Source organism: Perca fluviatilis, chromosome 3 (genome assembly GCF_010015445.1).
Source record: "Perca fluviatilis chromosome 3, GENO_Pfluv_1.0, whole genome shotgun sequence".
NCBI classification, from domain to species: Eukaryota; Metazoa; Chordata; class Actinopteri; order Perciformes; family Percidae; genus Perca; species Perca fluviatilis.
This window is the reverse complement of record NC_053114.1, coordinates 17,853,406-17,879,485: the sequence shown is the minus strand read 5'-3', so window position 1 is coordinate 17,879,485 and position 26,080 is coordinate 17,853,406. Positions and strand designations below refer to the sequence as shown.

The window sequence follows — 26,080 nt, the reverse complement described above, 5'->3', positions numbered from 1 at the left end:
GCGATAACCGATGTCACTTGTTTACAATAAGTAAAATGAATTTTTAAGTTACTCAAACAAGTAGGCTACAGAAAATAGACTTTATTACAGTAAATGTAACGCTACTTCTGAAAGATATCAATCAAGATCTGCAGATGTGTGATCTTTTGGTACAGTCTGTATTTGAGCTCCGGAAAAACTAGTAGGCCGAATCTTTACATTGAGCTTTCTTTGTCACATATATAGCTCATGTTTATATCAGGCCTATATTGTTTTTTCTTCTTCGTTTTATAGAAATAGCTGTGACCAAAAATGATGGCTTTGCGAAAACATTTCAGTTGTCTATACCAAAACATAGATGTAGGCCTATTATAAAAAAAAAAAAATAACTAAACCAATTTGCAGCCACACGGGTACGTACTATCTCTTTGGTGATAAGATCAAGCATCAAAGCACTGTTGTAAAAGTAGGTCTAGGTACGCTTCACCTGCAGAGCTTATAAATATTTAAAGTCATAGACTAGGCTACATTTTGTGTGTGTGTGTGTGTGTGTGTGTGTGTGTGTGTGTGTGTGTGTGTGTGTGTGTGTGTGTGTGTGTGTGTGTGTGTGTGTGTGTGTGTGTGTGTGTGTGTGTTGTTGTGTTTACAGTGGGTTCACCCCTGATGCGCCTCAGGCTGGAGCGTGTTCAAGTCGGCTGGAATGACGCGCAACTCGTGATCCCCCATTCTCTGTAGCGCCAGGCCTTAAAAGATGCTTTCTCCCCCCAATAATCTCTCTCAGCAGCTTGTAGTCGTAGTGTAGTGTTAGATGCAGCTTTAGCCTGCAATTCTTTTCTTGCAAGCTTGTTAGAACGAAACATATGACTCCTTGGAATAATTGCTAATTGTACTTTAGTTACTCATATAACAATGAATAAGGTTGCAGCTCTGCAGAGAAAGAAGAGGAAAGATTTTATACCGTACTTTCTAGGATTTGTAATATTTTTATATTGCACGGTCCATCTTGTATCATATACCGCAAAAACAGCACAGGAAACCCACTCTACCAGGGTGCGTCGGGCTCTTGGTAAGAAAATCGTGTGTGTGTGTGTGTGTGTGTGTGTGTGTGTGTGTGTGTGTGTGTGTGTGTGTGTGTGTGTGTGTGTGTGTGTGTGTGTGTGTGTGTGTGTGTGTGTGTGTGTGTGTGTGTGTGTGTGTGTGTAATTTTGCTTAGTCTAATTTGTAGTGTTTTAAAATCTCCCACAATACTACTAGATAGGCTATATTTGTTTTAGTATGCAATTGGCTCAGCAACTGTGACACTGTTTGCTCACTCTTATATTGGTATGAAAATACCGTGTAACTTGCCAATAAGTTGTGTGTGTGTGTGTGTTGTGTGTGTGTGTGTGTGTGTGTGTGTGTGTGTGTGTGTGTGTGTGTGTGTGTGTGTGTGTGTGTGTGTGTGTGTGTGTGTGTGTGTCCGTGTCCTGCTGTTTCAGTGAATGAGACAAAATGCATCTCATCACAGTCCTCTGAGTTTCCTGGTGGCTTCTTCACGGTGCAGGAGAGGAAGGATGGAGGGCTCGTCATTTATTTCATGATTATTTTCTACATGCTTCTGGCTGTCGCAATTATCTGCGATGATTACTTTCTGCCCTCTTTAGAAGTGATCAGTGAACGTAAGTGACAAGAAATATTGCACCATAACATGAACTGTATTACGGTAATATACTATAATTGTGGTAGCCTAATAATGATTACGATTACTATAGGCAAACTTATAGTAGACTTTATAGATAGATACAGATTTTGTAGGACTCTTAAGAATACCTAAATATGTGGACAGATTGTGTATAAGTCCATACATATAATATGTTATATATGTTTAACTGATTGAACAGTTCTTAAGTTGTATTTTAATGAATGGAAATAGCTTTTACCAGGGTGTGGTTGTGGTGTTTCCACTCTGTGTTTCTACAATTGCTTTAGATGTGGATCTCTGTACCATCATCATCAATTATACTAACAATAAACATAAGTTATGATTATTGTCATTATTCAATTCTTTCTTCAATGGATCAGTTAATCGTTTGGCCTATGAAAAGTCTCACAAAGTAGTGAAAAATGCCAAACACAAGATCTGAGAGCCCAAGGTGATGTTTCAGACGTCTTGTTTGTTCGACCAACAGTGCAAAACCCAAAAATATTTGGTTCAAAATTATATAAAACTGAGAAAAGCAAATAATTTATTATTATCAAAATTGTTAATTTTCTGTCAATGGACTAATCGATTAATTGAATAATTCTTAACGTGTAAACCTGACTAATAAACTTACACTTGGTGGAACTGTACAATGTCATGCAATACCACACATGACTGCTCTGCTCTATAATAACATGTATGGACATTACCTGGTCATATTTGAGGTTGTAGTTTGTGCTGTAGTTGAATTTGATTGCATATAATAATCAGGTGTTTCTATTATTTTGTACACGCCATGCAAATTGTCATGTATTCTTGTTTTATTTTGTGTTTCTCTCAGGTCTGGGACTGTCTCAGGATGTAGCAGGAGCCACATTTATGGCAGCTGGGAGTTCTGCACCTGAACTGGTCACAGCCTTTCTGGGTAATCATGCATTATTATGATAATAACTACAACCGGCGATGTTGATGGTGATACCAACATCATCATCGCTGTCACCGTATTCTTTCCCAACCCGATGAACTGTGACTCCACCACCATAAGGGAACAGAGAGGGATTGCGGCCTTTTGATTAGGACATGTTTTCCTCTCTGCACTTTATTTGCTCTCCATTCATTTCTTCTTATTTTTCATCAATGCATCCACATTGTCTCTATCCTCAAAGCTAAGATGTGCTCTTTATGTGTGTTAGGTGTGTTTGTAACAAAGGGAGACATTGGGGTCAGCACCATCGTGGGATCAGCCGTCTACAACCTGCTAGGAATCTGCGCTGCATGTGGACTCTTGGCCTCTATGGTACATTCTGACACAATCTCACACTCGCAATATTCAGACAAAGATTACCATCCTACTAACTACCTGTACGCAAGAGCAGCACCTTTACTGGGTCAAAGCGGTAGAATCATTGTGTAAATTGTGTTTTATAAGCTGTGAACCATTTCTTTTTTATTTCCTTTATCAGGCCGGGCGCCTCACCTGTTGGCCACTGTTCAGGGACTGCCTGGCATATAGCATCAGTGTTGCTGCTGTTATTGCCATCATTTCTGATAACAAGGTGTACTGGTGAGTGTCAGTGTGTATCGGCATCTTGTTACGTGATCTTCAAACCACTTTGCACAACTTGCATGTAAGGTGGTTGTAAAAGACAAAGTCAGAGGCAGCTGTTTATTGATTGTGACACTGAGAACAACAAATTAAAACAGATCACAAATCAAGTAGTGTAGTACAGTACTGTGACTCACTGACATTTATTACACTGACCGTACCGAGCAATTAATTAACCATAAATAAGACAATATCACATCATAAACACAGCAAAATGTGATGGAAACCCACTAACAACTTAAAAAAATCCAGGAACAACTCCCAAAATGTCCTTAATTGATTAATTGATTTTTGTTGTTTAAAATATATTTTTAAAAATCACCTGCTTATTAGGGCTGGGTGATATGGCCAAAATATGTTATCCCAATATACGTAATTTCACGACATAGCATGTTTTCTGGTAATTCAATAAATAAATAGTCCATATGAAATAACCACATGGTGAAGCCTATTTTTTTTGTAATACTCCTGTGTGAATTAAATACTTGACAACTGAAAATTACTGAGTATTTTCTCATTTTAATAAGATCAGAATGTAAAGCATTGTCCAAATGACAAATAATATTGCCGTAACGCAGTTCAGTCGCTGTTTTTTTGACATTTCGATAGAAACACTACTGAAAAATATATATGATAGACATATTTATCGTTTTGACGATATATAGTATATAGTCATATCGCTTAGCCCTAACTGCTCAGACACTTTTGAGGTCATTTTTGCACAATATGTTTTCTTTGGTAAATCTTCTACAGGCAAGGTAATGAACTCAGATGTTGATGTTTACAGGTATGACGCTGCATGTCTGCTTCTGGTCTATGGCGTCTACATCATGGTTCTGTGCTTTGACCTTCGCATCAGTGAGTTTGTCCTGAGGAAGCTGAGCCCTTGCTGCACCTGTCTGGGTAAAGGATCCGATGAGAAGACTGAGACACAGCCTCTGTTGGGCTGGAGCGACGAAACCAGTCTGCGAGTCCGCAGTCGCTCCAGAACAGACAGTGGGATCTTCCAGGACGACTCGGGATACTCTCAGCTGTCCCTCAGCCTGCATGGCCTCAGTGAGATTCCTGAAGGTAAAACCCACTTCTTAGCACACTGTTTACAAGTATTTGTGTCAAACTGGAGTAATCCACTTGCTGACCTTCACGACCCCCCTGATGATTTGTGATACAAATTCACTCATAACACGTGTGTGTCTGCTTGTGTTCCAGCAGAGCATAAAAGTGTGTTTGCTGTGCCGGAGAGCGACCTGAAACGGGTTTTCTGGGTTCTGTCTCTGCCCATCATCACTCTGCTTTTCCTGACCATCCCAAACTGCAGGAGAAGGTTCTGGAAGGGATGGTTCATGATAACCTTCTTCATGTCAGCTGTCTGGATCTCAGGTTTCACATACGTGCTGGTGTGGATGGTGACTATTGTCGGTAAGATCGTCGTTTTGAACTTTTGCATTCTGCGATGCTTCAGATTGTATAAAATCAGTACATTTCCTCAGTGTCTTTACTTTAGTTGCCAGTGTAATCAGCCTGTCACGCACCAGGTTATAGAACCTTTGTGGATCACAAGTCTTTAAAACTTGTGAGAAAAAATGTCTGATTTGCAGAGTAGAATCACATGTTGGTCTGCTGGCTAATTCCTGAGATGCCATTGTCATGGAGGGTAAGGAGGGGGGTTATTGTAGCCAGTGGGCCAAGTGCATAACCAGGATTACAGCCTGCTTCATCCTTAAGGAAACAGTCATGTGAGCCCTGGCTGTATATACAGAAGCAGCCACAGGCATAGGTCCAAGAACATAAAACTGACCTCAGATCAGGCTGAAAGGGAAGCTTCATCATGTGACGTGGTAGGTCTACTGAAGTATAATGAGATTATTATCCTGTAGTCGTCAGATTGGCTCACATGAGAGGAGAGTTTGGTCTTATGAAAGAGCAGGCATGGGACCGTGCAGGTAGAACTGAACATACCGTATATATGTGATTAAGAAAGTTGGAAACATTCCTGTCTATGGTTCAAAATATGTGGTAAATATTTGGGTACCACTGGAGCTTAAATACACCTTTTGGTCTTCTATGGTCTAAGACAGTCCAAAAAATAAAACAACTCTCTCTTTCAAATCCAAAAACTAGAGCTTAAACTAAAATGTGTGATGCCATCGAGTATAAGGTGTTCTATACTGTTCTAGACAATGAATTGGGAAAGATGTTATAGATGCATGACTGATATATTTTTTTAATTACCTTTTTAAAAAAAATCTCACATATACCCCCTGCAGTACTCCAAATTACCCCTAAGGGTAGGTGTACCCCAATTTGAGAAACACTGATGTAGATGACACTGAGTGCACCCAGGGGAATATGGGTACATTTTCTGTTTCAGAAGTACAATAGAATAAAGCTAAATAAAAGAAAACAAACATTCTGAGGCTCCACAAAATCAGTCTCCCATTCAGGTGGCTTTGGAGTAGCTCCAAGTTTTATACTTGATGACTTACTTTCTGGCTTTGAGAGAGCGAGAGTAGCTCATGTTCACAAATATTAATTGAACTTTCATAGGCCATGAAAATAACATATTGGAACGAAATGTAGGTGGTGGTAGACTAACAGAAAATATTTTCCCCACAACTGCCTCCAATCAGATTGTTAGCTGCCACGAGGACACATGGTCATGTCTGTAATATTTCTAGAAATTTGGGTGGTGTATAGTGACATGAAAGGATTTCAAGGATTACACCGGTTGGGTCTTCTTGTAAGGCTTGGTCTTATACTTTTTGACTAAATTTGACAGTTTGGGGGCAAATAAAATACATAAATGAAAGGAGTTGTCTCCACCAGAATTACACACCTGGCACCAGCACATAATGTAGGAGAAAACATTTACAGTATACATAATGGAACAATTAAATCATGAATAAAAATAAAATGTATTGTTTTCAAATGCTCAACTAGTGTCTAAAATAGGCCAGTACTCACCAGTATTGAGTATCAGCACTTCTGATTTTTGTCCACATGAGGCTGATATTTATACTTGGGGGGGAAAAAACAGACATTCAGCACCCCCCATATAGCCCAGATGCAATGATCCTTTGTTTCATAACCACATTTTAAGCACTGCGATGATTTGACTGCGAGATTGGCAGTTGAATCACGCTCCTTAGATTGAATAGTCCGACTATTCGGGGTACACCCCTACAAGATATGCATATGGATATGAATGTATGCGACAGACACATGCGATGATCATATTACGAAACTGCTGATTAGGGTACTGGCACTTTTTTTGGTCCAATTCAGGCACTGTGCTCAACACATTGTGTTAATTTAGAGGCTTATTGAAATGTTCTTAGGTGGGCGGGTTTCTGTTGAGAGAATTTGGTCTTATGATCTCAGTATTACTAAAATCCTGCTACGGCCCTGACTCCAGTGATTACTGGTTGACCACCAGTTGAGATCTGCTGCTTTCCTCTCCCTAGCTTGATGTTGTTGGAAGAGGGGGACTCTGATTGTTGTGGGTTTGTTCTATGTTAACACAGGCGAAACCCTTGGCATCCCTGATACAGTTATGGGACTCACTCTGCTGGCTGCTGGAACCAGTATACCGGACACCGTAGCCAGTGTGATGGTGGCCAGAGAAGGTAAACATCAGTAACACATTCATCAGATGCAATTCACAACAGTCCTGGATATAGTTTGAGGCCAGCCATAACAAAACATTGAAATTAAGACTTAATTTGCCTCCTTCGCAAATTCCTTTTTCATAAGTAACACCACAGATTTATTTACTAAATAATAACCAAATGTACTTGGGCACTTAGCTCTTGCTGAAAGATATGCAAGTGGTAACTACTGATTACTCATTCACTTTGCTGAGCCACTTTCCCATTTTTCTTAACCTGAATACCGAAATTCTGTGTGAATAGACTTAAATCCAGTATGTAACTGTTTAAAACGTTAAGTGTTTTCTGTTCATCAGGGAAAGCTGACATGGCCATGTCCAACATTGTGGGCTCTAATGTTTTCGACATGCTGTGCCTGGGCCTGCCTTGGTTCATCAAGACTGCCTTTGTAGACCCCAACAACCCGGTAGAGGTCAACAGCACCGGGCTGGTCTTCATTTCCATTACGCTCCTCCTTTCAATCGTCTTCCTTTTTGTAGCCGTGCACATTAACGGATGGAAGTTGGACTGGAAGTTGGGACTCGTTTCTCTATTCTGCTACATCCTCTTTGCCACTCTGTCCATCCTGTACGAGCTAGGGATTATTGGAAATAATCCCGTAAGACTGTGCAGTGACTGAGATCTGACCTCCCAAGGACTGAGGCCATATTTCAAACAGAGACTCGACAGTCCAAAAACACAACAGAATTGTTAAACCTATGAATCATTAAATGTCAAGACAAGGAAGCATGGTCCCACTCCCATTCTTTTAAAGATTTAAGATATTGTGCCATGGAAGACATGTGCTGGTCACAGGATGATCTCCATTAGTTTATATTAGTTTATATATATATATATATATATATATATATATATATATATATATATATATATATATATATATATTATATTTTATATATATATTACAGCCTAAATAAATAAATAAAAAGGCCAAAAGTTTGGACACACCTTCTTCATTCAATGCGTTTCCTTTTTATTTTCATGACTATTTACATTGTAGATTCTCACTGAAGGCATCAAAACTATGAATGAACACATATGGAATTATGTACTTAACAAAAAAAGTGTTAAATAACTGAAAACATTTCTTATATTTTAGATTCTTCAAAGTAGCCACCCTTTGCTTTTTTTTATTAATAAGGGAAATAATTCCACTAATTAACCCTGACAAAGCACACCTGTGAAGTGAAAACCATTTCAGGTGACTACCTCATGAAGCTCATTGAGAGAACACCAAGGGTTTGCAGAGTTATCAAAAAAAGCAAAGGGTGGCTACTTTGAAGAATCTAAAATATAAGACATGTTTTCAGTTATTTCACACTTTTTTGTTAAGTACATAATTCCATATGTGTTCATTCATAGTTTTGATGCCTTCAGTGAGAATCTACAATGTAGTCATGAAAATAAAGAAACACATTGAATGAGGTATGTCCAAACTTATGGCCTGTACTGACTGTCTGTCTGTCTGTCTGTCTGTGTGTATATATATGTGTATATATATATGTGTATATATATATATATATATATATATATATATAGTAATAAATAAAGGTGGAAGTGTGCCAAGGATCAAAACATGTGCCTGTCAGATCCAGACTCCCCTTATCATACATCGAAGACCCATTTTCAAGTTCTGAGAGGCTGCCAAGTTTGAATAAATCCAGAACTGACAAGTCAAGGAATAAAAAGGTGTCAACTAAACTCATTTGGCCTTGTCCTTCTCTTTGAGTGGGTGAGTTAAGACAAATTTTGGCCCCATTTACACAACTCCGAGCAAGTCTTTAACTCTTGTCAGCAATGTAGAAATTAGTAAAACAAAAACCAAAAACGTTTTCTATTACCTAAAAAGTAAAACGAGAAAGATTTTATGATCCGTGTTTACAGCTAACTGCAAAGCCCACATGGACTTCAGACATTAATCTATACTTAGACTTGTAACTGGCAATGTAACAAAAAAGTGATCTGATCTTATTGAAACAAACTACCACCAATCTCGGAGAACTGGAAAGGTCAATAGCCTGAAGAAATCCATGTCCATTCTGTTCTCACTTTATTCCAACTGCTGCTTTTGTGAGTAATGTGGAATTCCCCCACTTTCAAGAAGCCACTGCACGGCAGTGTTGAGCAATAATGCTAATCAGATCACCCCCCCAGATTCAGTGCACATGCTGGGAAGAACAACTTCGAGACTGATCTCAGGAGATTTTACAGCAACCAGGTTTAAAAATTAAAAAGTTTATTTGTTCAAATAAACTGCCGGACAAAAAAGGGTTTACAAAACAAAAAGATAAAAGACCTATGTAGTTTATATAAACAAAACAAACTGTGGACACATGGAGATATGAAGTAATTGTGTTTTTAAAACAAAACAAAAGATCATTGGCAAGAGGACTGAATGTGGAAGTGTGTTAGCATGACTTCTCCAAAAGCTCTAGGCGTTCCGATCGATACGGACGTCCACCTCTCGGCCATTGATCTTGGTTCCATTCATCATCCTGCAGGCCTTCTCGGCGCTCTCTGGAGAGTCGAATCTCACTGTTCCACAGCCCTTTGACTTTCCGTTCTCCATCTTGATCTCTGCGAACATTACCTGGCCTGCAGTATAAAAGAATGAGCAACGAACGCATTCTAAAACCACAGTAATTCAGTGTTGATGAATGTGAAACCTGTAACTTTGGCATTCATGTCCAATGACTATTCATAATGAAATGTCAGAGAGAGTGGCTTGTATATTTAACAATAAAGATTCAATTCATAGTAAGAAAAAAAGACATACCGCAGTGACTGAACTTCTCTTTCAGCTTTTGCCACGTCAGATCATAGGAGAGCTGCAACGCACAAATGTATACTTCAGTCGACACATTTGTCAACATTAACATATTTGAGGCTAGGCAAAAGTAGTACAAGATGCAAATAAAAAGATGAGTGCATCAACAAAGCATATACTATAAATACATCATAAAAAGAGTCGCACTCAGAGGGAAAATATGCCCACAGTCCTCAGCATCATTACCAATTATATTATTGCACGGCAAGCATGGGTTGTTTCCCCATTAAAACCAATGAATAAATTAAGCAATTAAATTAAGTGGCTCGGTAACTCCAATCCTATTCAACAGACTTCTAAATCTCTATGCTAGTTCTCGTATATCTAACCCGCACTTACATTTCGCACAAAGATCTGACAGCCTCCTTTGGACCCAGAGGCCCTGTCAGACATGCCTCCACCCATGTGGCCTGGTCCCCCTCCTCCATAGCCACCAAAGCCACAGTTCATGTCCATTCCTGACATGCCCATACGGTCAAAGCTGGAGCCCATCCGGTCCATCGACATATTTCCCATTCCACCACCTGCAATTAACACACACATAAAATAAGAGAGCAAATTAAAATAATGTACTGCATATTTTAATACCAGCATATTGAAACTGTCAAACACTAATTATCACAATGATGCCTTTCACCATCTTGCACATAGTTTTTTTTTGTATTCATTTAGTGCAATGACATGTCACCAAAGTGTATAAACACTTAAACTGTATTGGTAGCCAATCACTTTAAAACAGTTTGTAGAGGAACAGTCAGTAGACTTTAGACCTGTATTTATTCTTAGTCACCAACCAACTCCACAAGACAGAGTAAATAGAAGTTATGAAATGATCTTGTGAATACAAAATACAAAGTTTCTCTTCCACTTTGTATTTTGCGTACAACGCCATGGGCCCCGATTTTGATTGCGCAACAAGAGCAAAGCGGTGGGTTTCCAGTGCACCAACTGTGTGGGCTACTCCAAGCACACCTGCTATTTTTGCTCATGCAGTGCAAAGTGCCGAAGGGCTGGCTGAGGTGGAATAGAAATGTGGTAATTAATAAATACATTCTCAGCTAATGACCAGTCTGATGGGTTTAGAGGTGCATGGGGTTGATCTGTTATCCTGGTTTGCACAGGATTTAAATAAAAAGATAAACACCGTGGATTGGCTGTGCATAATGGCAATAAAAATAACGTTCAGAGCACTACTTGCTTAAGCCGTTGCGCCACCACAAAAATTGGGCCGTGTCCAAATGAACTAAATGTTCTACATTGAGATAACTGAGATCATCATCACAAGAACAGGTTACTATGGACCCAGGAGATTTTTTTTCAATCACATATCTCCAATAAAAAAAGAAGAAACTAATGTTGATACACAATTTTCTTTCATACAGGCAGTAGTGTTGAGAAAAAAACAACTTGTATCTAGTTATTTACACAAAACCGGGCTGAAATTACATCAAGCTCAAAAAAAGTGACGTGTATAAATTAAAAGACATTAGATAATCAAAACATGGTAGCTATATACAAGGTTTGTGAAAGTAACACAACCAGATCAAATGCCAAAAAGGGTTATACAGGTTTCCTCATTCTTCACCCCACACAACATGCCCATTAGATTCTTTTTTCATGCTCTGTCTGTGTGGCTACAATCAGAATGACACAGAAATTAAATGTTATGGTTCTTATGTATACAGTATGTAATGTAGATAGAGATGGTCCGATACCGATACCAGTATCGGCTCCGATACTGCCTAAAACGCTGGTATCGGGAAGTACTGGAGTTTATGCACCGATCAGATACCTACGTGGTATCTGATAAAGCCCTAAAGAAAATCTATGTTAAAGTAGTTTATTTATGTTCTTTGACTGTCAAACTGGATAATAAAAGAAAGTTCTGTGGCATTCATTGTTTGGGTTTGTTAATTTTTAACCTGAGCCAGACAGACAACAAAGATAGAAATAATATCACATCCATACAGGGATAGCAGTATACAGTTGTTAAAACATAATAAAATATATGACACACTGGTATCGGATCGGTACTCTGTATCTGCCGATACTCAAGTTCAGGTATCAGAATCGGTATCGGGCCAACTCTAAATGTATTTGATACACCAGTGCTCAGGGACTTAAGTGTTTAAGGACAACACATGCTTGTACTTAGGGTCATCTGATGAAGGACAGTCTCTCCAGCTACTGGGCCTCCTTGTTACACATCACCTTTTTAGCAAGGCATGACACTTCATACATCATGGTACACAAATACTCACTCATCCATTTAACTGTCAAAAGACTATAAAATGGTAAAGTCTAATACCTTTCAAATGTCACAGTAATAAAGTGGGCCCAGAGCCCAGGGCTCTGCCAGAGAGCCAACTGTATCTTACAAGTACCTCTAAATCGAAGGTGTATCTACAGCATAGGGTAAGAATTCATTTAACCGATTTAGAAAAACTGTGGATGGAATATCTCATGTACCTAATCCAGTCCCCATGTGCCGCATGCCACCACTGCCCATGCCTCCTCCAAAACCTCCACCTAAAGAAGACAATGCAAATCAGAGCAGGTTAGATTAGACCATACCATACAAATTTCACAACAGTAAACACAGAAAGAGTCAACCTATGAAAAGAACAGCACACAAAAAGCATTCCCTAAACCCCATCATAACTCAAAACTAGAGATGCACCGATAGACCGGCCGGTAACCGGAATTGGCCGGTTTTAACGTGCTCGGCCATGACCGGTGACCGGCAGGTCAGTCTGACATATGCCGATTTCATGCCGGTCAATGCTACAATTAACTGACAACATAAGTTCTACGAGTTACAGTTCTCAAGTACGCACGCACACACGGAGGCGACAGCACGGTCTCCTTTTCCTTTCTCTCAACTTTTCCGCCGTGTGTGGCGCGTACCCGCTCGCGGTGTGAAGCGCCTGTCCGCACTATTCTCGCAACATTTAGGGAACCTCGTGAAGTAACCTGCAACATGTCAGCTGTTCTTCAGCGTGTGTGCAGAAGATAACAAGTTTGCAATATGCACCACCTGCAAGGAAATAGTAGGGCGTGGAGGGACGACAACACCAAAAACCAAAATCACTTTTTTGTAGTTGGATATTGGATGTGAAAAGAAGGAAATGGTTCTAACACTGCACTTTAGATGTGTGTGAATTTCACACACCAGGAGTAATTTATATAGTTCTATTTTATAGTAATCCATTATCTGTTCAAAAATGTTCTATGTTCTGTGCAAAATGTTCTATTAAAGAAAAGATAGAAAATAAATGTGTGTGTGCTGTAAAGTGGTTAGAAAAAAATGAAATCGGAATCGGCTAAAATTGGTATTTGCTGGCCTAACTCAAAAGAAAATCGGAATCGGCCTAGAAAGTTGTCATTGGTGCATCTCTACTCAAAACCAAACTACAAAGAGAAATATGCATAACCTCCACTGTGTTAACAGTTTAAGAATGACAGAATTCAGGGTAGGGCTGGGCAATATATCAATATTATATCGATTTCCTAATATGAGACTAGATATCATCTTAGATTTTGGATATCGTGATATGACATAAGGGTTGTCTTTTCCTGGTTTTACAGGCTGCATTACAGTAAACTGATGTAATTTTCTGAACACAACAGACTGTTCTAGCTGTTCTATTATTTGCCTTTTCCCCACTTAGACATTATGTCCACATTACTGATGATTATTTATCTAAAATCTAAGTGTGAAGATATTTTGTTAAAGTACCAATTGTCAACCCTAGAATATCGCCACAATATCGACATTGAGGTATTTGGTCAAGAATATCGTGATATCTGATTTTCTCCCTATCGCCCTGCCCTAATTCAGGGTTGTCTGAGGTCAGAGTATCACTTACCCATTCCTCCAAAAGAATCACCAAATCCTCGATTCATTGGCATGTCACTGTGGCCAAAGTCACGATCCATTCCAGGCATTCCTGACCGGTACATATCTCAACACAGAAAAACATCTAACCTTAGACTTCAGTTATCAATAACACAAAAGGTGCATCTCATCGTTTACAGTAGAATATCCTAGAGCTGAACCTTTTCTCTGCCCAGTATGAGTGAACACGCTCACTTACCTCCCATCCTGCCACCTGGCGCCATGTCTCTCCCTCTAAAGCCACCCATGTTGCCCATGTTATCCATGCCCCCAAAGCCCCCTCCACCACTCATTCCTGTCAAAAGCAGCACAAAGTTTGAACATCTTTCTTTCTTTCCTTCCTCCACAAAAAGATGACATTGGTCTTTTACAGGAAACTCGTGGGAGCAAAAACCTTACCTCCGCCAACTCTGTTCATTCCACCATAACCTTGAGCATCCATACCTAAGAGAAGATGTCAGTCAGGCCATGCCAAAACACATATTGTATCCATATTTTTTTTTTTTTATATATATTGTCAGTTAAAGTCCTGCATTTGAGCTAGGTTAGTTTGGTTTGCCGGCATATTAATTATTATAAAATAATATTCAAAGCTGTTGATTAATGCTGCCTTGTGGTGCTACTGTGTTTACTAGCTAGATTATATCTTAATAGCATTTGCCTAGAAAGACCGACAGGTTTGCAACACAGTATGCGATGTACTGTTTGTGGGATGTGTGAGCATTTCTGCACAAACATAACTGCTAATATTTGAGAGGTGACTGACCTCCAGGCCCCATGGACCCCATGCCACCTCCTCCTCCACCACTCAGACAGTTGGCATTTATAGGCTGCCCTCCTGGGCCCAGTCCCATGCCGATACCACCGAGACCCCCTAGACACAAAAAAACACAAGGAAAGGAAAGTTTGAACTATATAATTTACTAACATCAAAAGGGTGGATTACATAACATAAGTAGAATGTATACAAAGCAAAATCCACAATCAATTATGCTAATGACAACAGACATTCATTGAGAATTTAGTGCACTTAATACAAAGTCATTTAGTGAAAAGGAAACTTGCAAAGACATATTTAAGCCGCCTATACATGATCTGCGGTAAAACGGCTCTGCGCTGGCCGTTCCAGTGTTTCCCTATGGGGAGAGCGGTGCCGCCGAACAAGGCGCTACCCTTGGCGTCACGCACTGCTCGGAATTGCCGCTGTGGGCTGCGCTCAAAGTTCAAATTATTTCAACTTTGACCCAGATGCCGCTGATCTTCCAAGGCGCAACCAATTCCAGAACGTTACTGCGCTGCGCCTCTTTGCTCTACCTCGTGGTTTTGCCGCGGATCACGTGTAGGCTAGGGTACCCACCGAATCACGTTGGTACTGCCGAGTATTGGTTCACGTAAAATCAAACTGTGCCAAATTTCGGTACCTGAGAGCTTATAAGCGCAAGCTAATCTCTCCGCTCTGCATGCCGACAGAGAGCAGAGGACACACACACACACACACACACGTGCAAACGGAGTAAACTACGTCAGCTCTGTAGTTTTGTTGAAGTCCCAGTGAGTCACGGCAATGCCAATAAAGCGGTTTCAAGTGTGGTTACAGTTTTTCAAAACTTTACGCAGACAGCGTTTGCTGTGATATGATAATAATAGAGGGGCGAAAGCGGTCGCCGTGCTGTTGACATTACACTTCCTGTGAAACAAGCAGGCACAACAGTGGTTTCTGGGCCCTGGGGACTGACTGACAGGCTGAGGTTTGAAGGCAAGGCAACTTTATTTCTACAGCACCTTTTCAGCAACAAGGCAATTCAAAGTGCTTCATATGAAACATTAAAGAGCAGTTAAAAACGGTCATGATGAAAATAAAATAGGCTAAAAAAGAATATACAAATACAAGAATACAAGTTTAATAATTCAATTTAATAGTTTGTAGGGACGGGTTTGGGAGGAGAAAGGGAGGGGTTTTATTTTTATTTAATTTCTGTCAGTGTAAAATATTCTAAATAAATAACAGAATGTTATAAGTAAATAGGATAAATAGGTTTGGAATTCATTTTACAATTGAATTTTTTTTTTTTATAACAGACAGAGGGAAGGTACCGAAAAAAGTATTGTTGGGTACCGGAACCGAATTTGAGGTACCGGTATCGATACTGGTATTGGTTCAGATGCGAAAGGTACCCAACCCTAGTGTAGGCGGCTTTATATGATCGAGATCTTTAAAAAAATAAATAAAAAAATTGCGTAGCTATTGTAAAGATTATTTTTTGGGGCTTTTCCACCTTTAATTTGACAGGAGAGCTAGGTGAGAAAGGGGAGAGAGAGGAGGAAGACATGCAGGAAATTGTCACAGGTCGGACTCGAACCCTGGACCTCTGTATCAAGGCATGAACCTCTATGTTTAGGTGCACCTGCTCTACCACTGAGCCAACCCAGCCACATCTACGCAATTTTACCAACATGTGTCATCGGTTTCCAGAGGGTATTATACCTCTTACACTGACAATGTTAGTGCTATAAGCAAGTCACTGAGCCTATTGCTATGGATACAAGTTTGATATCAACAACTGTACTCACGTGGTAACTGAGGTGTTTTTTCTACTTGACGGAAATCATCAGGGGGAACAGATTTCTCATCCTATAGAACCACACAACAAATGTTAAAATTCATATTCACAGCCTCTGTTCAACTTAAGTTACATAGTAACTAAAAATAACATACCATTTTAACATGCATCTGTCTGTCAAACAGCATCTGTCCATTGAACATGGCTGAGCCCCGAGTCAAGGAGAAGTTTGTGGTAAAATTATAAAGCATTACTTTGTGCGCCTTTCTATTTCTTTTTTCTATTTTACTGTGCAATTCTGAAGGATACATATGGCCTGCACAGCCTCCAGTGACTGCTCAAAAGTCACTGTTCCCATCCCTCGGCTCTTGCCGTCTTTGTCCTCCTTGACGTCTGCTCGTTTCACCATGCCTGCCATACCAAACACCTCCTTCAGCTTCTTCCAGCCCACCTTGAAATCAAGCTGTAAAAACAACAAAGACACACAGCTATTTTTAATTAAAATGAATAATCATAACTAGCTAGATTTGGAAGTTGGTTGTCACTATGTCCTCACATTGGCGACAAACACTGTGGTGCCCAGTCGTCCAGCCTGCAGTGCATGGATGACCTCAGGTGGGATGTTGGGGTTGTTGGAAATGGAGGAAGGGATGTTCATCCCACTGGGCCCCATGTCCTGCCCACGGCCTCCCGGTTGACCTCCTCCTATGCGCTGCAGCACACGCCGAGCATGTTCCCCATCAGGGTCCTTACAAAGAATACATTACAATTTACTTCTGATCTCAGATAATATGGCAAATCCAAAATTAAAGATAATCATGAAGAATTAAGTCAGGTATAGGGTGTATAGCCACTATTAAAAGACAATTGTACAATGCAGTTCTACACTTCATTGGCGTAATCCGGTGATATTTCAGTGTCCATCATATTTCCAGTTCCACTAAAAATTTCAATCTGAGGTTATAACTGCTACAATTATTTGTAACCACTTACAAATCTTTTAACCCGTATTATGGATACAACCTACAGAAAAGCCAAGAGCAAAGTGAAAGAAATGCATAATTTGGGTTTAGAGTAACAAGTAACAAATGTTTGTGTTAGGATCATTTACTTTTCAAAATCTGACCACAATAAACAGGCATGAAAACAGGTCGGGGTGAAAAAGGTGAGAAGGATATTACCCCTCTGGAGGGGTCCGGGGCATGCTCCCCCAGAAGAACATTTTAAATATTCCATATTTTAAAGCATCAATCTGATGCATTTTGAGATGCATTTTTTGCCAACCAACAGTGTATATATGTATATGTATATGTATGTATATATATTTAGGGCTATACCGAATACGAGTTTTTGATCTTCGAAGCTTCGGTGCTTTCAACAGCGAATATTCAAAGCTTCGGTGGCGGCCGCAGCAGGGGAAACCAACATTTCCAAACCGCACCTGAAGGCAGCTTTTTTTTCCACAGTAAAAGAGACAAGCGAGATGAAGCAAATGCTTTGTTGTTGCAGGACACAGTCCCCTGTTACTACAGTAGGCTACGTTTTTACTGTTCGTCATTAACTGCCGTAGCCTATTCGCTAGTCACGTTATTTTCCATGAAAATTAAGTGCACATTTTTATCACGTGTAAATGGCGGATAAAAGCAGCTCGTTCTACTTACAGAACTCATGTGATTTCTCAAGCTTGATGTGCTATTGTGGTAGGCCAGTTTCAAACTGCATATTTGACACAGTCTTTGTCTTGTCCTCAATTTAAAGTTCTCCCACACAGATGAAGTCTTTGGCATTTTTGTCTTCTTTTCGCTGAATCATGACGGTAATGACGTTCAACTCATGGGCGTTTTAACTGGGGCATGTGACGTGATGTCCCAGTAAAATCTCAAAGTCTCCTATATTTCGCAGTAGATTAATTTAGATTGATAATAACGGGTAAAAAGGATAATACATTTTGTTTCTATTATTTTATTTTCCACAATGTCAAAGCAACGCAGCTTAACCCAAAATACAAGCTCAGGCATGCACTTCTGTCCATGCAAACTGCGCTGTTCTGCGCTCTAGCCAGAGAATACTCCCGTTGCAGGAACACTTTAGTAGTCCAAGAAGAAGCAAATATATTTATTAAGTACAGTGTTTCCTCTAGGATTTTTTTTAGCAGTGGGGGCAGATCTGTCGGACCCCCCACACCCCGCCGGCAATTTTTTTTCCTATTAAACAGAACTGACACTTCGCTGCAACACAAACAAATATATTTATTCACCTCTATTCACACACAATGAGGCATATTTTCATTTCGTTTTGATTGAACTGTATTTTTGAGGAATTGTAGGTCTACAAAATTAATTTTACAAGAACTTCTTCATAGGGAAACCAAAACCCAAAGTAGGCTATATATAGTATGAAACCATTCATAATGAAACTTGCCTCAGCGGCAAAGTTGGCAGCCTTGCAGTGTGCATTTGATTTTTCTTGGCTTTTGGAAAAATAAGGCTGGGTTACACTAGAACGGCCAGGACGGTCATTTTGAACCGTTTTGAAATTTAGGTGTAATAACTTTGCTTAATAAAAAAATACAATCCTGCTGGTACCTGACTTTTCCTAAAAGAGTCTGTATTTTCATTTAAAAATGTTTATATAGCCTACTGTACATTACACAAAAGGCAAAGAAAATACAATCACTTTGACCTATTTTGGCCATGACATACTGTCATATTGACCGCTCGGATTTTCGCGGTTTTGTTTTTAATCTTTTACGTGGTTGAAGATGCATCTTGGTTGCTTAGTAATAATCATAGCCTCTGTCAGAGAAACGTAACTAGCGGTCTCGAGTAACAAGTGTGGGCAATGCATCACCGATGGGCCGAAGGCAAAGCCAGAGTCGGTAACGTAGGCTACGGCGTGGATGACCAAATCGGAGGCGGTACCTGCCAGGTTAGGTTAGGTTAGGTTATAAATGTTCAAATAACATACTTTTAATTATTATTTGGCTGTGAATTATGTTGAATGAATTTCCCCCAATATGTTTCATGAATGTATGAAATAATTTAGCCTACTAGGCCTATGCCATGATATCGAGGGCGTTGTATTGAATCAACAGCCACGTGCAATTTAGCTAGCAGGTGAAGGTGAAACTAAAAATGTGCGAGAACTATAGACTAATACAGGCTTAAATGAACGAACGATATAAGTTATACAACTTACAGTTCTCAAGAATGTACACATGCAATCTCAACCGGGTCCTCCGGACAGCCTGTCTCTTTTTTCCTTTCTCCCTTTTCTCCAAGTGGCACGCGTGCCCACTTGCGTTGTGAAGCGCGTGTCTGCGCTATTCTCCGTCGACACGCTCTTTACAATCACTGCTGATAGACGGCTTTTGTGTGTGTGTGTGTGTGTGTGTGTGTGTGTGTGTGTGTGTGTGTGTGTGTGTGTGTGTGTGTGTGTGTGTACCGCCACTTGCCAATCAACATAGATGAAACACTGAAGTCTAACGAGGTTGGGTTGTCCATCCTATTAAAATGGCTATATAAGAAAATTGTAAAACAGAGTATTATATTTCGAACATACTCAAGCGAGAACGAGAACCATTTGGAGGGGGATGCCAGGTTGTGCAGAAAAAAACGAATATTTGAATGTCAAATTTTCAAATCGAATACCAACCCACCGAACGAATATTCGGGTCCAGCCCTAGTAATATTTCAATATGCACTCATTAAAGTTGATTTGACTGGCAAAACAGTCTCTTTCTTTAACAGTTAAAAGACTTCTGACATTACAGAAGTCTTTTAACACATAAAAGTCATAATTTAAAAAAACTAACATATGGTTGGAAGAAGTAAAAATTGATCCAAAACGTTTTTTAATTAAGAGCAATAATAATATATAATATTAAAACTAAAAACTTTGCTACCTTGACCAGGTCATCATCAAAAAAGCGACTTAGTACATTCATGATTTTGTCCATGTTGATATTAGCTGCTTTATTTACATTTATTAAAAACGTCGCATTGTTTATCTTTTCATATAGCTAGACGTCTAAACTCTGGGACAAGGCCGTTATGTTTAAATACCTGCCATGCTAATTCCAAACAGACAGCTTTGTCAAGGCAGTTTGGGCTTCAGATAGCTTTTACACATTGGCCATCGTTAATGACAAATCATGTTCCGCTATGAAAGCGCACACACATTGTTTGTATCACGGTCAGGCAGTGAAGGCACAGTCATAGCGGTAGCCGTCGTTGCCGGTAACGTACTCGTATGACAGAGTGCGCGGACTGAAGCTTTGTGACTAGCAAGCACTTTCTAACCGCTGCTGCCGTCCAGCATCTTCCTTGAACATGCGCTGCAGAAGCAAGCACCCGGCTCCCTCAATTTGAGGCACCAAATGCTAAACGGCTTCCCGTCTCCATCCTTTTCCTCTTGTCCTCTATTCATGCCAAGCACCATTTATTTTAACTACTTTCTCAACTAAAGCTGCCTGTATCTACATGCTCCAAGTTTGATAAACCTGGCCTCCATTTTTTTTAGCCGCGTTGCCACGGAGACCACACCGGCACCGCACTCTCAGATTTCGGCAAAGACCCGCCCTACCTAATCTGATTGGCTAGAACTCCTTTCATTGGTAGGTGGAAGTTAAATCCAGCAAATCAAAACAAATCCCATGTGGACTTTTTAATTTATTTATTTTTCTAAAATGGTCATACGCCAGAAATCGGGCACCAGGCCGGCAGTACTTAACCCCCCCCCCTTAAACATTTTCCCATTGAATCTACTCAAAAGTTGAGTGATTTTCATGTCTGAATAAAATAAAAACCGTAACACTGACAAATAATCTGCCACTACCCTGAAAAAATGCATTAAATATGGTTTTAAAAAAAAAAACATTAGGGTTATTTACTTCTTGAAACAAAAACAAAATCAGTTGTTAAATTACAGTTTTCAGTTTAGCTGTAATCATTTAACCATATTTTGCTCCTACCTCCTTGATGTTGAGTGGCCTTCCACTCAGGTCATGTTTATTCATAGTTTCTATCGCCTTCTTGACAAACTCCTCATCTTTGAACTCCACCACACTGTTGAATCAGGGAAACGGAGGCGTCAGATGACTCCATGCAAGTGCAAGATTTAAAAAAAAGTATGTTTGAAAGTAAGGTTGATTCTTACCCACAACCCTAACCAGGGGGCATCATAGAGTCCATGTAGCACACATATCAAGCCAAGTCAAAAGGAGTGAACAAAACACAGTTAAAATCAAAACAAAGGATTGGAACATAATAAATGTAATGTATCAACATGCTACTAGTATTTTCTATAATGCATGTCGGCCATATTTTGCCCACGGGCTTGAGCCAGCAGGTTTTTGGTTGTGTTTAAGTCTATTGCAAAGATTAAACGGCTAATAAGAACATATTCTTTATCATTTTCTGAAGCAATGTTGGTAATTACTACTTTTTAAATAATTAAACAATAATTGTTTATATTTGAAAAGTTTTGGTAAAAACATTTAGCAGTAACAGATACCTATGCATTGTAATTTACCTGAAACTTTTGAATGTTTTGAACTGGACACAAATACCAAGGTAGAAAATAAAAAATAAACTGCATTCATAAATTGATTTAGTACATTTTTTAGGATTGACCAGTTTTACCACTGCAATAACCACCTTTACATCTACACTATGCATTTTTGCCATTTAGTATAAAAACATAGCCTAACAATGAATAAAAAAACACTATGGGATCTTATAAGAATATGTTTTGTTCCTTTGAAGAGAGAGCTGTGCCATATAACAGAATTGTGAAATAAGATTTTGAGACATGAGGGTCAATCAATAAGACAAATCACATAACCCACATTTCCCTTTGGAAAATGACCAAACAAACAAACTTTTACACCAATTGAAATAACAACAACAAAAGCAAAAGTGCACTCTTAGATGAGTTCATTAGGCTACTTTTTCCAAAAATCAACAGGACATCTCCCTTTCAAGTGAATATCAATCATTAACCATCTATCAGGCTCTAAACACAACCCACAGTATCTCCAGTTCAGTAACTTAGTAAGACCCAAAGGATCAGAACCTAAAAGAGCACTCGATTATTGAGAGCCTGCTGAGGATATTTAAAACCTCGTGCAGCAAGTTGGCCACATCACTTACCCTTGACTTTCCTTCTGCATCCTTAAAGAGCTCCACGTATGTAACCTCACCAACTACATGAGACATACAAAAGGAAAGAATACCAAAAGAACAAAGGAATTTAAAGTCACCAAGTCGTCAAGTCGCCGTTGGCCTTGGCAATGCCGCTACAGATGGAGATGTCCCATTAATGATCAACAGTCAGCACAGACCAACATCCCACCAGACAACACCATGCCTTTCTGGTCAGTGACTGAGACACCCAAAGGCCAAGGCCAGAGAGAAACACAGCTACATTAAACCTGGGAAATTCAAAAGACTTCAACATGATCAGTTTGTCAACAGATTCCATTCATGGCAGTTGAGTTTTAAGCTGCCCTTTGACCTTTCAAAAGGATTCTTGAGACCCCATAATTCAGAAAGTAAAACATTATAATATTTTCATTTATATAATCAAGATTCACCTTGCAACAGATGCAACAAAATCATTCAACAATCAATTCTACTACTGGTTTGAGGTTACATTTTGGAGCTGTCAATGCTCCAAAAGTTCATCTTCCTTTTCCTACAGACATATCAGCCCAAACTAAATTGGTGTCCATCCAAAAGTGTATTAAAACTCCACACTAAATTGGCTCCCTACTTTCTGCGCTAATTACATCCAAAGAAAGCTACAAACTAATTGACTACTGCTAGAAGCAGGATACGAGATCTAGTAATAAAGGGAAAAGGGGTCAAGAACTTCTGATCAGCTGAAGAGAGATAGAGAGAAGGGGAAACACTATCCCCAACACTGGGGACATCCTACCTTTCTCACGCATTAGATCTTTAATTGCCTGCCACTTCATATCATAGGGGATATTGCTGATGAACACCCGGTTCCTATGAGCAACCTTCTTTTCTCCACCATGTTTGTCTTTGTAGGGATGGTAGCGGTTTCCTTTTCTGCTCCCGGATGACTTCTCTTTAGCGTCATGCTTTTCTTTGGGGGACTTAGTTTCTTCAGCATCCCTACAAAATGCAAAAAGCTACAAGTGAGAGAACAGCCTATCTCAAAACCACATTCGGAGATCACACACACAGTAGTCTGTACATTAAAAGGCCATCATTACATTTATGAGTAAGAGGTTTCTATTGTGGGTTTTGCATTTTAGTGGCAATGTGCTTTTTATAATTGAAATAATACTTTAAATGTTACAATAATGAAACTACTTAGCTCGCTTGAGGACAAATAGTCAAAAAGGTAATTATGTAGCGTAATAAAATCTGAACACTATTATATTTTAATACTGATCCATGTATGGATAAGTGCTAGGGCTATGACTGAGCTACTGGACACCGAAAATGTCCCAAGGGATAAATGAAGTATCTATCAATCTATGGTAACAAAAGTAAACATAAATCAGATAAACTACGAGTATTTATGTTGGAATTGTACACAAGCTTATCTTATTCATGGCCTCGTATTGTATCTGCTGTGAAAAAAAATGCCATCTATAGACGTGTGAGTGGCAGATAAAATACTAAGGATATGTTTGCTAGTGTAACGTTAGTTCATTGTTACAGTGCAGCATCGCGGAGCAATTTATTTGCTGCTACCTTCACGTTATCATTAGCTTGGCACAATGAAACGTGTACAACTGAGTTTAGATTAACAGGGACGCTAGCTGTTAACGTTAATGCCATCTAAAAATAAAAAAGTATAGACTATGCTAGTTGAAGGGTTAAACTATGATTAGCTTGTTGATTTAACAAGAGTTGCATTTCAGATTTCTGTTAGCGTTAGCAGACAAGCAAAACAATTGAGATGAAAGAATAGCCCATTGCACCATGATTAAGGTGATGGCAACAGCGTAACGTTACAAGTTTAGCTAGCTAGCTAACGCTCCAGTTAGAAATTATATGGCATAGCTAGCTACTTTTGGCGTCATGTTAGCTACAAATCCAGCATATGTCACACAGTTACCGTTACTTAACGGTTAGCTACAATGTTTGACAACAGAGGTTAGAGGCTGCTTGGCTAACGATGGCTAGCATCACAGGACTCCATTTTTGTTAAGCTAGCTAACGGCTGCACAGACGGGAGGACAAAATAATACATATTATTACTCACGTTTTCACGCCATTGGGTGTTTCTATAGATGCCTCCTCGGATTCGGACTTGAGTGATGCAGTAGATTCCTCTTGCTTAGGTTCCTCATCAAGAATTTCAACATCTGCCATGTTGAGGTTCGTTTGCCCCACACAACGCAAGATGCCCCTGTACGCAGTTCAAAATGTGATGCGAGATTTGGGCCTCCAACGCGAGATGTGGGAGCTGTTGCTAGGCAGCCTGGGAGAACGGTTTAACTATTGATTGGTGCGCTTTTACTCTACCAGGGGAATAGTTTAATTTTCTTTATACAATATGCTTTACCATTTGTGGAGAATCTGCTCAGCAAGTCTGTGCAGACTGCATCACCAAAACAAACCACAAATCTTAAATTAATTGATTATTAAAGAACACTTTGTCCAGCTCCTAATTGTTAAACGTGTTTTGAGATATGAGGACAACACATTTTTGACCTTAATAGTCAAACCATAGTTCTATGCTGTACTAGAAGGATGATTTAGACAACTCGTGTTTACACCTGAGTAATGATTTAAAGCTAATCTTAGAAAACAAGAAACTCCAATTGGACAGTTGTTTAAGTGTTGGGTTTACATGTAGCCTTTACATTGATAATAATAGGGGGGAAGGACTGTCTCCCCTCTTTGACTTCACCTCTAGAATCAAACTTGTGAGGTTTTTTTTTCAACAATTGGTGCAACATCACAACAAACAAATAAATAAATACATTTGCATATATATACACTTTATTGCCACTGGTAAGTCAGGTGCGATGAAGGACGAATTGCAACAATGTTCACTTACAAACATGGATTAAGTTGACCTGCAACATAGCAGGAAAGTTAACCTTTAACGCACATGTATTACTCTGTAAATGTAAAACCAGGTTAATAAACTGATAATACATTTCCTCGATTGCTAGTTGTTTTCATAGTTGGATTTGTTTGAACAGGACTTTCTAAGTAACAGTGTCAAAAATGTTAAGTATCTCAGCACATATGTAGATTTGTATTTATTTGTAGAAACCAGAAGACTTTCTCACAGTCAGTAGGCCTAGTTACTAAAAAGACCTCTTTGTGGCTTCCTTGAAAACCCTGCAGACCAGACTAAAATATTTTACACTTATAGAAACATCAAGTTGTCTTTACAACAAACCAAACAAAGACGCAATCAGAAAAGTTTCAATATTATTTTTCAAGCAACAATATAGTCAAACTGGAAACTACATGCTAGCTAACTGGAACCGCAACTACTAACAACATTAAATTAATTGCTTATTTATGGTGTGAATACCACAAAATAGCGTAATATAAACCTGGCTCTAACTTATTAAAACATTTCTGATGTCATTGTTGAATAGCTTTATTGGCAACTAAAGCCATATTTCTCGTGTCTTTTATACTATGATGTGCACAATCACCTTGGCAATATGTCTTTAATTACAAAATTGCCGATCATTATATTTATTCTAAAAAAAGGCAGACCTCCGTGTAAATTTAATTAAGTTGTGGGCCCCAGGATAATATGTAATTGTCAGGCTCATGGGGAGGTGTAATAAAGCATTTAAATCTTTGCCACTTTACTGCATCTGTCTTTGTACTTTCTTGTACAGATTATAT

At 39.3% G+C, this 26,080-nt stretch overlaps 2 protein-coding genes across 5 annotated transcripts; one reads left to right on the top strand and one right to left on the bottom strand.

Annotated features, from left to right (window-relative positions):
• The first annotated feature begins 652 nt into the window (after positions 1-652).
• On the top strand, positions 653-7,660 carry slc24a5 (solute carrier family 24 member 5). 3 transcript variants are annotated; one of them, XM_039795830.1, is made up of 9 exons: positions 672-1,045; positions 1,458-1,637; positions 2,502-2,585; positions 2,854-2,957; positions 3,124-3,224; positions 4,054-4,337; positions 4,479-4,685; positions 6,791-6,892; positions 7,231-7,660. In XM_039795830.1, the coding sequence occupies exons 1-9, from the start codon at positions 889-891 to the stop codon at positions 7,551-7,553; spliced, it is 1,542 nt and encodes a 513-aa protein (XP_039651764.1). In that variant the 5' UTR covers positions 672-888; the 3' UTR covers positions 7,554-7,660. The 3 variants fall into 3 exon arrangements, with proteins under 3 accessions (XP_039651765.1, XP_039651764.1, XP_039651763.1); XM_039795829.1 differs by having other exon boundaries at positions 4,476-4,685; XM_039795831.1 differs by lacking the exons at positions 6,791-6,892; positions 7,231-7,660 and having other exon boundaries at positions 653-1,045; positions 4,476-5,514.
• A 1,309-nt stretch (positions 7,661-8,969) lies between these two features.
• myef2 (myelin expression factor 2) lies at positions 8,970-24,648 on the bottom strand. Of its 2 annotated transcripts, XM_039795345.1 has the most exons (17): positions 24,465-24,648; positions 23,160-23,362; positions 22,373-22,425; positions 21,378-21,385; positions 21,193-21,286; positions 16,777-16,968; positions 16,530-16,683; positions 16,376-16,425; positions 16,231-16,291; positions 14,426-14,533; positions 14,059-14,103; positions 13,859-13,954; positions 13,631-13,726; positions 12,231-12,290; positions 10,101-10,285; positions 9,711-9,762; positions 8,970-9,529 (listed from the first exon to the last, which is right to left on the bottom strand). In XM_039795345.1, the coding sequence occupies exons 1-17, from the start codon at positions 24,572-24,574 to the stop codon at positions 9,366-9,368; spliced, it is 1,731 nt and encodes a 576-aa protein (XP_039651279.1). In that variant the 5' UTR covers positions 24,575-24,648; the 3' UTR covers positions 8,970-9,365. The 2 variants fall into 2 exon arrangements, with proteins under 2 accessions (XP_039651279.1, XP_039651280.1); XM_039795346.1 differs by lacking the exon at positions 13,859-13,954.
• Between the last annotated feature and the right edge of the window lie 1,432 nt (positions 24,649-26,080).

Excerpts from the sequence above, each read along its gene's own strand:
- slc24a5 (XM_039795829.1), top strand. The coding sequence starts at position 889 with ATGAATAAGGTTGCAGCTCTGCAGAGAAAGAAGAGGAAAGATTTTATA. Across the intron at positions 2,958-3,123 it reads GTGGACTCTTGGCCTCTATG|GCCGGGCGCCTCACCTGTTG; the intron begins GTACATTCTGAC and ends TTCCTTTATCAG. Across the intron at positions 6,893-7,230 it reads TGTGATGGTGGCCAGAGAAG|GGAAAGCTGACATGGCCATG; the intron begins GTAAACATCAGT and ends TCTGTTCATCAG.
- myef2 (XM_039795345.1), bottom strand. The coding sequence starts at position 24,574 with ATGGCAGATGTTGAAATTCTTGATGAGGAACCTAAGCAAGAGGAATCT. Across the intron at positions 13,727-13,858 it reads GCCAGGTGGCAGGATGGGAG|ATATGTACCGGTCAGGAATG; the intron begins GTAAGTGAGCGT and ends TTCTGTGTTGAG. Across the intron at positions 9,763-10,100 it reads GTCAGATCTTTGTGCGAAAT|CTCTCCTATGATCTGACGTG; the intron begins GTAAGTGCGGGT and ends TGTGCGTTGCAG.